At 40.6% G+C, this 13,861-nt stretch overlaps 2 protein-coding genes across 2 annotated transcripts; one reads left to right on the top strand and one right to left on the bottom strand.

Moving 5' to 3' along the window:
• Positions 1–4,580: 4,580 nt before the first annotated feature.
• Positions 4,581–5,627, bottom strand: K441DRAFT_697516 (uncharacterized protein; the record flags this gene model as incomplete). Its single annotated transcript, XM_067652984.1, has 2 exons — positions 5,253–5,627; positions 4,581–5,180 (listed from the first exon to the last, which is right to left on the bottom strand). The coding sequence occupies exons 1-2, from the start codon at positions 5,616–5,618 to the stop codon at positions 4,581–4,583; spliced, it is 966 nt and encodes a 321-aa protein (XP_067502274.1). The 5' UTR covers positions 5,619–5,627.
• A 459-nt stretch (positions 5,628–6,086) lies between these two features.
• Positions 6,087–7,233, top strand: K441DRAFT_662388 (uncharacterized protein). The gene is made up of 2 exons (XM_067649026.1): positions 6,087–7,139; positions 7,194–7,233. The coding sequence occupies exon 1, from the start codon at positions 6,511–6,513 to the stop codon at positions 6,862–6,864; it is 354 nt and encodes a 117-aa protein (XP_067502273.1). The 5' UTR covers positions 6,087–6,510; the 3' UTR covers positions 6,865–7,139; positions 7,194–7,233.
• The last annotated feature ends 6,628 nt before the right edge of the window (positions 7,234–13,861 follow it).

Below are 13,861 nucleotides of genomic sequence, written 5' to 3'. Positions count from 1 at the left end.
GTTCTACGGGGGCATCATTTTCTAAAAGGTCGACTATATCTATCCTATTACTATAGAGGACGTAGTCCTGTTCTTTATTAAGCTTATATAGTTATAATTAAAAGGCTGCGGTAACGGTCTAGCCTTTCCTACATACTATGCGGTAGAAGGCCGCGGCACTTACATAGTAGTAGTTAGTCGTAGGTAGGGTAATAAGGGGTTTCTTAGGTTGGTATCCTAGGGAGTAGATAGAGGCGGCTAGGCCATATCCTAGGCAGGTCTCTCTACAGTATTTAGAGTTAAAGGTTGCTTCTCTCTTTTTCCAGTTAATGGCGGGGTTATATTATTTAAGCCAGTTTATTCTAAGAATAATAGGGTAGTTAGTAAGTGGTATAATATAGGCCTAGAGTTCTTCCTGGTACCCATTTATATCTAGATAGAGTTGTGCTATATAGGTAATCTTCTATGCGGTATAACTACTGTTAGTAAGTTATAGGGCGCGGGCTTTAGTAAGAGGTAAGGTAAGTAGGTTATAAGTACGCATAAATTAGGTATCTACAAATTTATCAGTAGCTCCGCAATTAATTATAGAACGGCTTTTATATTATTTTTTAGTAGTAGTTCCTATTACGGGTAAAACTATCTATTTCCGTCCATTTATCTTTACTAAGTCATCTATTAAGTAGGCCGATATATAGATCCCCTTATTATTAGGGCGTCCCAACCTACGACTTAGGGCTAGGACTTGGCGTTTTCCGTTTCCGTATCTAACTCTACCGCTATTACTACGTCTTCATTTTGTATAGTAGTAGTATATAGCGACGTATTTAGTATTTAAGGTATTAGGTTAGGTATTAGGCGGTAGCTACTAAACCTAGCCATTAGGCAGTTTAGGCTATAGCTATAATAGCCTTCTTAACAATATCTATAGCAACGCTTTAGCTTCTAAAGTAGCTCGCGTTCTCTATCTAGTAGCTTCTATAGGAAGGTTAGTATAGAAAGGTCGATATTAGGACTAGTAGTATTACTTAGGGTAGTAGGCGTCGGTGGTTTAGTAGGTCTAGAGGGCTTCTATAGGGAGGTCTTTGGGCGGGGGTTTACAGTAGCGATCTAATTCAGTCGTCGTTCAATCTTTTATATGGCTGCTACTATATTATAAACATTATTATAGTTATAGCTGGCGGCTGCGTAACTAAGGCAATAAGTGACTTTTTTAAGGAGATCTTCCTAGTCTTTAGTATTATCTCGGGCGAGGGCTCCGGTGTATTTCTAGAATTTAACATAGAACTCATTAAATAATTTAGTAGGGCTTATCTTTAGGGCACGTAGTTTAGCTTAGTTGGTAGCCAGTAGGTTATAGTCGCGGTACATTAGGTTAAGATTATTAAGGACTTTTTAGTGGGACTGCCACTTCCGGGGGCTATTGGTTTCCCATTAGGCGAAGAGTCTATTAAATAGTGTACCCTTTATTCGCCCGATAATATAGCTAATCTTAGTATCTTTTATAGGAAAAAGGCAGGCGCTCTAAGTTAATTTCTCGCGGATTTGCATCTTCTAGTAGCTATATTCTTTACGGTCTCCCTAGAAAACTAGGGGATTAGGGTAATATATATTAGACCCTACGGTGGCAGCTTAGGTTCAGTCGTTATAGCTTTCATTATTGCTTTAGTAGGGGTTCCTATTAGGTAAGGCTGCTCGGCACTAACTCTCCGTTAAGCGTTAAGTAGGTAAAGTTGCTAGGGGCGTAGAGACTTAAGTGGCGTTATATGCAGTAGAAAGGTATCTGGCGTTATTACGAATGTGCTTATTAAGCTAAGATTATAGGTATTTAATTATGCCTTCTCTTTTAGTAACCGTAGCAATAAGTACAATCTCAGCCTTCTTTAACTATTAGACGTCGCGTTTAGACACACGGAGGTCGTCTTCAGTTTCTTAACGCGTGTTATCGGCGAGCGCCTCGTAAGCTTATAGGTCTTAGATAATATCGCGATCTTAGGCAGTACGCATCTCGGCTTGTGTAAGCTTTAGGTAGTAGTTCTATAGAAGGCGGTAGTATTTATTGGGTTCTTATGCTACTATTTTTGCGAACGTCTCGGCGTCTCGTATTTCGATTTCAATAGGTAGTAGCCCTTCCGCTTGCTTATCCGTAGTTATATAGTCAATAAAAAATAAGACATTATCAGTATCCATCTCCTTAGGGGTTAAGGCTAGGGCTAATAAATCAAATTCTCCTGGGATTAATTAGCGTCGTAGGTTAAGTATAGGTATTGGATTGTTCTTTAGGTTTAATATAGTGGCTAGTAAGAAATATCGTCTTACTATTGTGGGTTCCTTAGAAGTATAAAGTGAGGTAACTTATAGGCACGCTGCTTCTGGCAGCGCCTATAGTATTACAAAGACGTAGAATTGGTCGTAGGCTAGGTATCGGTAGTAAAAAGGCACAACGTAATGTCACGGGACGGGGCAGTGGCTACAAGACGTATGTATTCAAGGAGTCTACAAGACGTTGCGCGATCGATCGTAAGGGTCGAGGGCGTAAGGAGGTAATATACCTACGCGTAGCTGACATAAGCTGTACGCGAGGTATACGCAAGAGCACGGGGCTCTCCTATAGAGGCCCCTGCGGTGGGGTTCCGTGACATACGTATAACTTACAGATAAACGTATACGCGCGTAATTAGAAGCTCCTCTACCGCAGTAAGTATAGGTAGGAAGCTAGGAACAGGCCCCAGATCGAGCCCGTTGCTTTTACTAAATAGAAAAGGAAGGGTTAAATCTTTAAGGCTATCGGCGTCCTTAATATAGGCTTTATATACACCTATATTATTACCCTCCGTAGCTAGGCCTATTTAGAACTACCGCTCCTTATAACAACTGTACGTCTCTATATATTTAGCCTATAGTATACTCCTAAACTTCTTAATTCGCTCCCAATTAACAGCTAAAACGGGTAATAGTATGGCCGTAGTTGGAGTAGAAGTAGGTATTAGCGGTAGAGTAGGTATAGGAGCTAGTTCCAGCAAAGACGTATTTAGGCTATTTAGTGTGCCTCTTCTACTATATAGAGCTTTATCTATAGTATATAGCGGAGGAGTAGGCAAGTAAGCTTTACCCTACTAATTAAGAATGCGGTGCTCCCGTTATATTACCCTAATTATCTTCCGCCGTTAAGCTATTTTAGGGGTATTTTGGCTATTCTGGCCGCAAGGCAGGAAGGCGTTCTCGGTATCATTTCTAGGTAGAGCAGTTCGCTAGCGCCTTATAGGACGATTCTTAGTAGTAGAACCTAACTCTATAGGAGCTCTTCGCTTATCTAAATTATATTTAGAGGCCTAGAAAAGTAAGCAGAAGTAGAAGTAGTATATAGGAAATACGCGCCTTTAACCAATATAACTGGCACAGCTTTAAAAGCTTTTTTAAAGGGCCATCTTTAACAAAGTTAAAGTGGGGCTTATAGATACAGCACCTGCTACACTTAATTACAGTAAGGTCTGCCATATTTACGGCATATATAGTAGTATTAATAGAGATATTAACAAAGACGTCAACAAAAAGGTACGTGTATAATATTTTGATGTTCTAATATTTTAAAGTTCGTTATGTGAATTCTGCCATAACTTACCGCTGCATCTTTTTTGAACCAATTAGAAGCTGGCTTGGCAAAGTTTGAATTCTAGGACCCGAAAATATAGACCACTCGTACCTCGGGTCAATAAAATTGTTTTTTACCCTCGGCTATATCATCTACCTCTCTAGTGCGACTTACATTTGTCCCTTTCCCTTTATATTCCCATTTTAATTTTAAGCCTCCCGTGTTACACGGGGTTGTAGGTAAGACTGACCCCCGTGTCACGAAGACAACCTGGCTGGCGGGATGGCACTGTCGGGAATCCAACTTTATATACAAAATGCCAAACTGCTGACATTGTTCCACTATATGATCCTGCAATGAAACCAATAGGGTGATAACAATGGTGGTGCCGAAACTCATGACTATATGATCCTGCAATGAAACCAATAGGGTGATAACAATGGTGGTGCCGAAACTCATGACTATATGATCCTGCAATGAAACCAATAGGGTGATAACAATGGTGGTGCCGAAACTCATGCTCTTGGCAGGCAACTGGAACAACGCTGAGTTCCCTGCCACGCCCAAATGGGACTCTTCTGCTTCGTGGCTCCCAACACGGTCTTGCAATCCCCGGAACTGCGCCGCACTCCCCAACATCTTCTTCAAATCGGCATAAATATCCGCCCTGCGTAACCGCTTTCACCGGGCCAACTGCGCAGCCTGCTTCTCTTCTTCACACACCCGCCGCTTCTGCTTGGTTCTTCCACTCATCCCTACCCCCTGATGTGCCGACAGAACCCCTAAAAAGCATTGCCATGCATAGCTGACCTGCCGGAACTTCTCTCGACGGCTAATGGTGGGACTTTCCCTTCCGAGCTTGGTTATCATCATCTCCCTCGCTGACATCATGTGGTGCTATTACCTTTTGACTGACGCGGATACCTCGTCCTAGTACCGGTCTTTCCCTTGGAAGAACATGCTGCAACCAGTTCTTGCGATGAAGTCTCGGCGCTGACTCCTGAATGGCTTAGCTCCGCTGTTTCAAACCCCGAAAGTAGTGATTCCAGAGGCGGATTTCTCGAGAAGCGTCCTTTGCAAAGCTGACCCCGCCAATGCGCGCCATGCTGAATTCGATCCAACGGATACGGGTCTCTGGGACTGATAATACCATAGCATTAAGGGTATTCTTCACGTCGCCGTGTAACACTCCTTGCTCGTGGATAGCTTTAAGACCTTCTCGGCCAGATAGAAGGATGTCGAGATTCGATACATCATTATCACAGAGTGGCCGGGCTGCCACAATGTCTTCGAGAACCAGACCCTGAAGAATGCAGTTCCCAGACGCATTTAAGAAATAATCCCTCCAAAGTTTATTCTGTACTGATTCGTTGTCCTCCGGATCCACGAGAAACACAGTATATAGAGCAGGTCGGTACGTTGTCGACTTCAACAGCTTCCGTGGTTTACTGCCAGGTCGATTTACCTGCGGTGGTTGGGAAAAATTTATGTAACCATAGCACGTCGGTATCGGTGCGAGCGGGGACTCGCTAAGGAGGGAAAGTTGAGAGTACGCGGCTCGTTCGGTCTCGAAGAAAATGTTTGGTTTGGGTGTGCCGGATTTCGATGACTTTATTGGCGTATTTATGCTGGTTATTGATTAGACGAACGGCTTGATCTCGTATAATATGCAAATACTTACAACCTTGAGAGCGAAAGTGCGTCCTCCAGCAGCGATGCGGTACACCACCGCATGATCCCCAGACCCAATAACCTCGAGAATCCTGATTTCCGACTCAGAATACTCGAATTTGCGCAGCAGATGTGAGCCGTCCAGGAAAGAGGGAGGTATTGCTTTCGGCATAGTTGCTTCTTCTCGTAGTCGGATATTATTATCGAGTAGTTGAAGGATAGTTGAGTCGGCGCGTCGACGTTTAACTCCAAGCGCGAGGGTAATCGCATCTTTGTCTTGGCAGGAGACGCGTTTCCTCTTTGCATGCGACGATATCAGTACATTGACTACCTTGGTTGCAGTGTCTGCAGCTCCAGATACTGAATCTGAACCCATGCTGCAGTTACTCGGTGTTGATGGGGAGTTGAAGTTAGCAAGAGGGCGTCCCTAAAAGTTCGCGGCAAAACCTCGGCCTTGCCGTTTAAACGCTCTAACTACTTCTAATATAACGTAGTCCACGGGCTAGTGACCCACATGGGCCAGTGATTCACCCCACCAAGAACGCGTCGCGATCTTTTTTACTACTGCTATAACTACACCACAACAACAGGCAGCCTTACGCAAAGAAGGTAGGCTTGAACTAGCTATTCAAGCCTACAAGCAAGGCCGCTTTCGAAGCTATAGAGACGCGTTCTTGGTGGGGTGAGTCACTGGCCCGTGTGGGTCACTAGCCCGTGGACTACGTTAGCTTCATTCGACGTCTGGGATTGAAGCCTACGAAGGATTCAAATCTAGTCTTGACATAGTCAAGCCACTAGGCAGACATGCTCCAGGTCGACAACTCCACACTGAGCAGTGTATATAGAGGCCCTTGAACCACCTTTAATAGACAGAGTTCTCAATCTTGATCTTCCGTTTGACAGAAGCAGAGTTATTTACTTCGATTTATCCTCAAGCCAGCATTATATTGTTTCATCTCAAAATAGCTCACTCATTGTAACTATGGCTAAGTTAAGCATCTTCAATTTTCTATCTCTTCCGCACAAACCTCTTGTCCACCATCTTACCAACCATATCTATAGAGGCAACACGACCAGCAGAACACTTAAGTAAGACTACACCGATGTTCACCGGGTTAAAATCTTGGGACCTATTCTGTTTAGAAACACTCAGGGATCGATTTGATCCGCTCTTTGACCTATAAATTTTAAGTGCCTCCCTAGTAGAAGTTATACCGGACAATTACCTCAATATTCGCTCAGAGGACCAATTGGAAATTCTTTTTCACATGACTATATTCACGAGAGTTAATATCACTTCGCAATCTGTCAACATACACCTAAATCAAAAACCTCATCTACTCGGTGCTTTCGGCAAAGTTCCAGACCGTCGAGTCATCTCTCCGGGCCTGCAATACGGGGCTGGTAAACCAGATCTCACTTTCCATCTCTACACCGATCATGGTCAACTTCATCCAATTGCCGTCGGCGATATCAAACTTTTTGCAAAATGGTCTCATGATCGTTGGAAGTCCTCGTCTCTAGAAGATCGCATGGACTTCCGGCAAGTTCTGGCTCAAATCAATTATTATATGCGCAAGCGGAAATGTAGATACGCGATCGCCATTAATGAAGTCGAATGAACCGCTATATATCGCGTACCGGGCTACAATGGTTGGCTGAACTTATCCGAGCCTTTCCCAATCGCACGGACGGACAACTCAGGAGGAGACGACGAAGTTATGACGGCTGATGTGGCCTTGATTGGCTTGTCGCTATGGGCACAGTGGGAGGCCGACACCAGCGAAGACGAAGAAGAGGAATATGCAAATTTGGACGAATACTACCCAGAAGAACCGCAATCGCCACCAATCCCCTTTTCTCCACCAAACCCCCATCATCCAACATCGGAGTACCTGTAGTGACTCGTTCCCGACCTTTCCACTTATACTTTCCTGACTTTTGCTACTAGGCCCTATTCGCAATAGAATTCTGCATCTACACGTTTACAGCTTCCCATCATCCTTCTATTATGAGGCGGATTTCTTCGAAGGGAGGGAAATAAGGTTGAAATTAATGCCAGTTTGTCAGACGGAGCAGTCAAGGAGGAGAACTCTGTCGAATTGATGTAGGCTGTTAAGCCTCAATATATACAGTCAAGCGAAATAGCCGAGACACCCCTAATCTATACTGACATAGGGGGCGGGACGACGATCGCAATTAGCGCGTCGTTCGACAGTTACTTCGCTGACTCGCTTCTGGAAGGCCTTGCAAAAGGCAAGGCTCCGTGGTGAGATATCCTTCTTCATTCGTAACATAGCTGGTTTCGATTTTTCCAGCTCCTCAAGCTTCAGACTTCTGTCTTCTTCATCTGAGCCGTGTGTCATTTCGTCCTGTAGCGTCGTATGCTTCCATAAAAAGTAAGCCATGACTTGCCTGTACTTACCTTATGGATAGCTTCTAGAGCCAGCTTTAATTGACAGAGTTCTTATTCTTAATTGTCCTATTTAACAGTTATAAACCTAGGCCATCTACTGCATTATCTTTAATTTAAAGTTGTAATTACATCATCGTCAAACTGTATCGTAGTGGCCTCAAATATGTCCTCTTAATAAGATACCCCAGTTACTGTCTCTACCGTAATCCTTATCCCATGCGCCGTCGATATAGGCGCTATGGTAAGCGAACCAACCAAATCGTCTAAATTTTTGATGTTCTGGTGTTTGCGCACGGACCACAAATTGTGGTAGCGCCTCGACGGCGCATGGGATAAGCCCAAACGACTAGGACAAATAAATTGAGGTTATTAAGTCTAAAGCTAAGAACAATGATATCTAGCAGTATGTTAACCTGTCACGGGACCACACCCATGACACCTTGGACACGCCCACCTGTTTCCACCGACTCAGTTAATCAAAGCCTGGTCACGCAGACTTGCTGATAAATAAACCCCGTTTACTAGTTTGTTTACTTGTTTGATTTGTAATTAAACAACCAATTAAGCCTAGAGGCCTGATTTTAGCAGTCAACCAAGCCCTATATCGTCCCGTTTGATTAAGTTGGTTTGCTCGTTTAATATATAAGATATAGGTATTGTTTTTAGTTAAGGAGGAGTTCTTAATAGTTAAGTTTTAGGTAGTTCTATAATATATAACGATCGTGATATAATATACGCGCTAAAAACAAGCGTCTTTCTAATTTAACGCTTTAAAGTCTCCTCTTTTACCTACTAATTCTGTCACGGAACCCCACCGCAGGGGCCTTTATAGGAGAGCCCCGTGCTCTCACATACACCTCGCGTACAGCTTATGTCAGCTACGCGTAGGTATATCACCTCCTTACGCCCTTGACCCTTACGATTGATTGCGTAACGTCTTGTAGACTCCTTGAATACATACGCTTTGTAGCCACTGCCCCCATCCCATGACATTACGTTACGCCTTTTTTACTACCGACGCTCAGCCTACAACTAATTTTACGTCTCTGCAATACTGTAGGCGCTGCCAGAAGCAGCATGTCTATAAATTACCTTACTTTATACTTCTAAGGAACCTATAATAGTAAGATAATATTCCTTACTAGCTACTATATTAAACCTAAAGAATAATCTAATACCTATACTTAACCTACAACGCTAATTAATCCTAAGAGAATTTAATTTATTAGCCCTAGCCTTAACCCCTAAGGAGACGGATACTAATAATGTTTTATCTTTTATTAACTATATAACTACGGATAAGCAAACGGAAGGGTTATTACCTATTAAAATTAAAATATAAGACGCCGAGACGTTTATAAAAATGGTAGCACGAGACCCTAATAAATACTACCGCCTTCTATAGAACTATTACCTAAAGCTTATATAAGCTGAGATGCGTACTACCTAAGATCGCGATATTATCTAAGACCTATAAGCTTATAAGGCGCTTGCTGATAACACACGTTAAGAAACCGAAGATAACCTCTATATGTCTAAACGCGACGTCTAATAGTTAAAGAGGGCTAAGATTATACTAATTGCTATAGTTACTAAAAAAGAAGGCATAATTAAATACCTATAATCTCAGCTTAATAAGCATATTTATAACAACGCTAAATACCTTTTTACTATATATAACGCCACCTAAGTCTCTACGCCCCTGGCAACTTTACCTACTTAACGCTTAATAAAGGGCTAGCGCTAAGCAGCTTCACCTAATAGGAACCCCTACTAAAGCAGTAATAATAAAAGCTATAATAATTGGACCTAAACTACCACTATAGGGTCTAATGCACGCTACCCTAATCCCCTAGTCTTTTAGGGAGACCGCAAGGAATACAGCTACTAGAAGATGCAAATCCGTAAGAAACTAACTTAGAGCGCCTGCCTTTTTCCTATAGAAGATACTAAGATTGGCTATATTATTAGGCAAATAAAGGGTATACCATTTAATAGACTCTTCGCCTAATAGGAGACTAGTAGCCCCTAGAAGTGGCAGTTCTACTAAGAAGTTCTTAATAATCTTAACCTAATATACCGTAATTATAACCTACTAGCTACTAACTAAGCTAAACTACGTACCCTAAAAATAAGCCCTACTAAATTATTTAATAAATTTTATATTAAATTCTAGGAATATACTAGAGCCCTTACCTAAGACAATACTAAAGACTAGAAGGACCTCCTTAAAAAAGTTACTTATTGCTTTAGTTACGCAGCCGCTAGCTATAACTATAACGATATTTATAATATAGTAGCAGCTCTATAGAAGATTAAATAATAACTAAATTAGATTGCTACTACTAACCCTTACCTAAAGACCTTTTTATAGAAGCCCCCTAGGCCTACCAAACCCATATATACTAAGCTACTAATACCTACTACCTTAAGTACTACTAGAACCAATATTAATTTCTCTATACTAACCTTCCTATAGAAACTCCTAGATAGAGAGCGCGAGCTACTTTAGAAACTAGGACGCTGCTATAAATACTATTAAGAAGGCTATTATCGCGATAACCTAAACTGCCTAATGGCTAGGTTTAGTAGCTGCTGCCTAATACTTAACCTAATACCCCAAATACTAAATATGTTACTACGCGCTATTACCATATAAGACGAAGATATAGTAATAGCGGTAGAGTTAGATACGGAAACGGAAAACGCTAAGTCCTAGCCCTAAGTTATAGGTTAGGATGCCCTAACGATAGAGGGATCTATATATTAGCTTACTTAATAGAGAACTCTATAAAGATAAATAAACAGAAATAGATAGTTTTACCTATAATAGGAACTATTACTAAAAAATAATATAAAAGCCGTTCTATAATTAATTGCGGAGCTATTAATAAATTTATAGATACCTAATTTATATATACTTATAACCTACCTACCTTACCCCTTACTAAAGCCCGCGCCCTATAACTTATTAATAGTAATTATACCGTATAGAAGATTACCTATATAGTATAACTCTACCTAGATATAAATAGACACTAGGAAAAACTCTAGGTTTATATAATACCACTTACTAACTACCCTATTATCCTTAGAATAAACTAGCTTAAATAATATAACCCCGCCATTAACTAGAAGAAGAGAGAAGTAACTTTTAACTCTAAATACTATAGAGAGACTTACCTAGGGTATAGCCTAGCCGCCTTTATTTACTCTTTAGGATATTAACCTAAGAAACCCCTTATTATCCTACCTATAACCAACTGCTACTATATAAGTGCCCCAGCCTTCTACTGTATAGTATGTAAGAAAGGCTAAACTATTACTATAGCTTTCTAATTATAACTATATAAGCTTAATAAAAAATAGGACTACGTCCTCTATAGTAATAGGATAGACATAGTTAACCTTTTAGAAGATGACGCCCTACAGAACTCTACGGACTTTCACCTTTAGACTTTAAGAAGTTTATAAAGCTTAAAAAAGGACTCACCAATAAAGAACTCTGTAAGCTCCTCCCTAAGAGGTACTACGACTTTACCGATATATGCTTATAAAAGAGCGCAGATATACTCCCCCCATATTAACCTAATAACTATACCATTAATATTAAATAAGGAAAAATACTACCTTATAAGAGACCCTACCTAATATTAAAAGACAAGCTTCTAGTTATAAAAAAGTATATTAACAAGCACCTTAATAAAGGATTTATTCGTCCCAGTATGTTACTAGCAGCCGCCCCTATCCTTCTTACTAAGAAGCTAGGAGGAGGTATTTAATTCTGCGTTAACTATAGAGGACTTAACGCTATTACGATTAAAAACTAATACCTAGTATTATTTATATATAAGACCCTTAAGCGGCTTAGTTAAGCCAAAATCTATACTAAGCTTAATATTATTACCGGGCCGTCGAAAACGGATTCTGCACCTGTACGTAGTGACGGCTATAAACCTAGGTCTTTGAAGTTCAGACCCAGAGCCAACGCAGAGACGTTATATAGCGCGTGCAAGTAGGACCTAGTGGTTGTGTGCGTTGTGGGGCGTAGTAAAAAGTTTTTACATAGGATGGTGAGATCTCGAAAACCACTACTAACGGTACCCCTTTATAATACAGCCACTAGTTCTCCTACTAAGCACCTATATAATCTAACGTGGATAAACAGCTTTTAAAAGCATCCCCTAGCCCCCAATAGAAAGCATTAATGACCTTATATTGACGGATAAATAAGCGTACGAGCGAATAAACGAACGAGCAAATATACGGCCCCTCCTAACCCCTAGGGCAGTCGCCCGCAGAGCATACGGTCACTCGCTGTTTTTAACTACCAAATATTACCTAGTAGCTTGGATTGCGACCTACGGTTTTCCCTATCTCCTTTTAACAAAGTGGTGACCCTTAGAGAGGGCCTAGCTGGGGCCTAGGCACAAAAGATACCCAAATACACAATATCCCGCTCGCTTATTAGTATTACAGTAGTTAGAATGGATAAATCCCCCTTACGCCTTTAATGGCTCTGGGGGGGGGGAGGCAAGGCGTATATAGTAGTGGTCTATATAAGAGATAGTATATAGGGGATGGGCAAGATATAGGATATAAAGAGATAATAAGACACAGCAGTTGATTAGCAAGGCCTAGCTAGGACGTAGTGAACCCTAGCTTTAATAAGCTAGAGAAGGAAGCAGTAGTTCCTAAGGAGTTTAAAACATTTAAGGAGGAGGACGTGCAGTAGGCCCGTAGGGCCGCTGCTACGTGCAAACATAGCAAATTGGGGTTTTTTATCCTACTAAGGCTGCTTATAGGGTTTTTCCTCCCCTAACTGCAGGGTTTTCTTCATGTAAATTATAAGTTTTCCCCCCTATAACGGAGTAGTCTGCGTGGGCCAAGATAGGATCCGTATCAGACGTTAATCAAAGAACTACTACTAATATTATTACCGCCTTTAACTATTTCTAAATACGGGAAAGTAATAAATAGAAAACCATATTCGTATCACGCTTTAGCCAATTTAAATATACTATTATGCCCTTTGGCGTATATAACGGCCTAGGCACCTTTTAAAGCTATATTAATAACGCCTTATAGGACTACCTTAACGACTTCTGCTTTGCGTACCTAGATAATATACTTATTTATAGTAATAACCCCTTTAAGCATACCAAACACGTTAAAAAGGTCCTATAGCGCCTTAGGGACGCAGGACTTTATATTAATTTAAAGAAATACAAATTCTTAGTTATAGAAGTAAAATACCTTAAACTAATTATTACTACTAAGGGTGTCTATATAGACCCCAAGAAGGTATATACAATTACTAAATAGTAAGCCCCTAACTGCATTAAGGACGTATAAGCCTTCCTTAGTTTCGCCAACTTTTATCAGAAATTTATATACAACTTCTTAGGCGTAGTAGCACTACTTATAGTAATAATACGAATAAAGGGCCTTTTTATAAAAGGAAGAAAAACGCACCTATACTTTACCTAAACGCCTAAATACGAGAAGGCGTTCTAAGACCTTAAAAATGCCTTTATTAAAGCACCTGTCCTAGCTTATTTTATACTAGGACAATAACTCTACCTTAAAACCGACTCCTTAGACCATATTAACGCAGGCGTTCTCTCCTAGATAGGCAATAACGGTTTCCTTTACCTAGTCGCATTCTACTCATCTAAGCTTACACTATAAGAGTATAACTATAAGATCTATAATAAAGAACTCCTTATAATTATATAAGCGTTTAAAGAATTCCAACTAAAACTCTCCTTAGTAGAGCCTAACTAGCTAACTAAAGTCCTTACAGACCATTACAACCTTAAGTACTTTATAACTATAAAGTAGCTAAACTAATGCTAAGTATATTAGAACGAGTTTCTCTCTAGTTTTAACTTTAAAATTATATATAAACTAGGAGTATAAGGTACTAAACCTAATAGCCTAATATACCGCTCGCAAGACCTTCCTTAGTTTAAAGATAACCCCTATAATTAGTTCTAACAACAGATAATCCTAAAAGTACAAAATTTAGCCCTAGGCATACTACCTATAATAGAGCCAACTATACCCTAGCTTTATACTATAGAACTAAAGTTACCTCCTAAAATTAATAAGCTTATTACTACGGCATATAACGCCTCTATTAACCTATTACTGTATTAACTTATTACCGTAAAGACCGCCAGCGCCTATACGCTGCCTAC

The sequence above is a fragment of the Cenococcum geophilum genome (genome assembly GCF_001692895.1).
Source record: "Cenococcum geophilum 1.58 unplaced genomic scaffold K441scaffold_30, whole genome shotgun sequence".
In the NCBI taxonomy this organism is placed as follows: Eukaryota; Fungi; Ascomycota; class Dothideomycetes; order Gloniales; family Gloniaceae; genus Cenococcum; species Cenococcum geophilum.
Note: the sequence above shows the minus strand (reverse complement) of the source record. Positions and strands in the feature narration are given on the sequence as shown.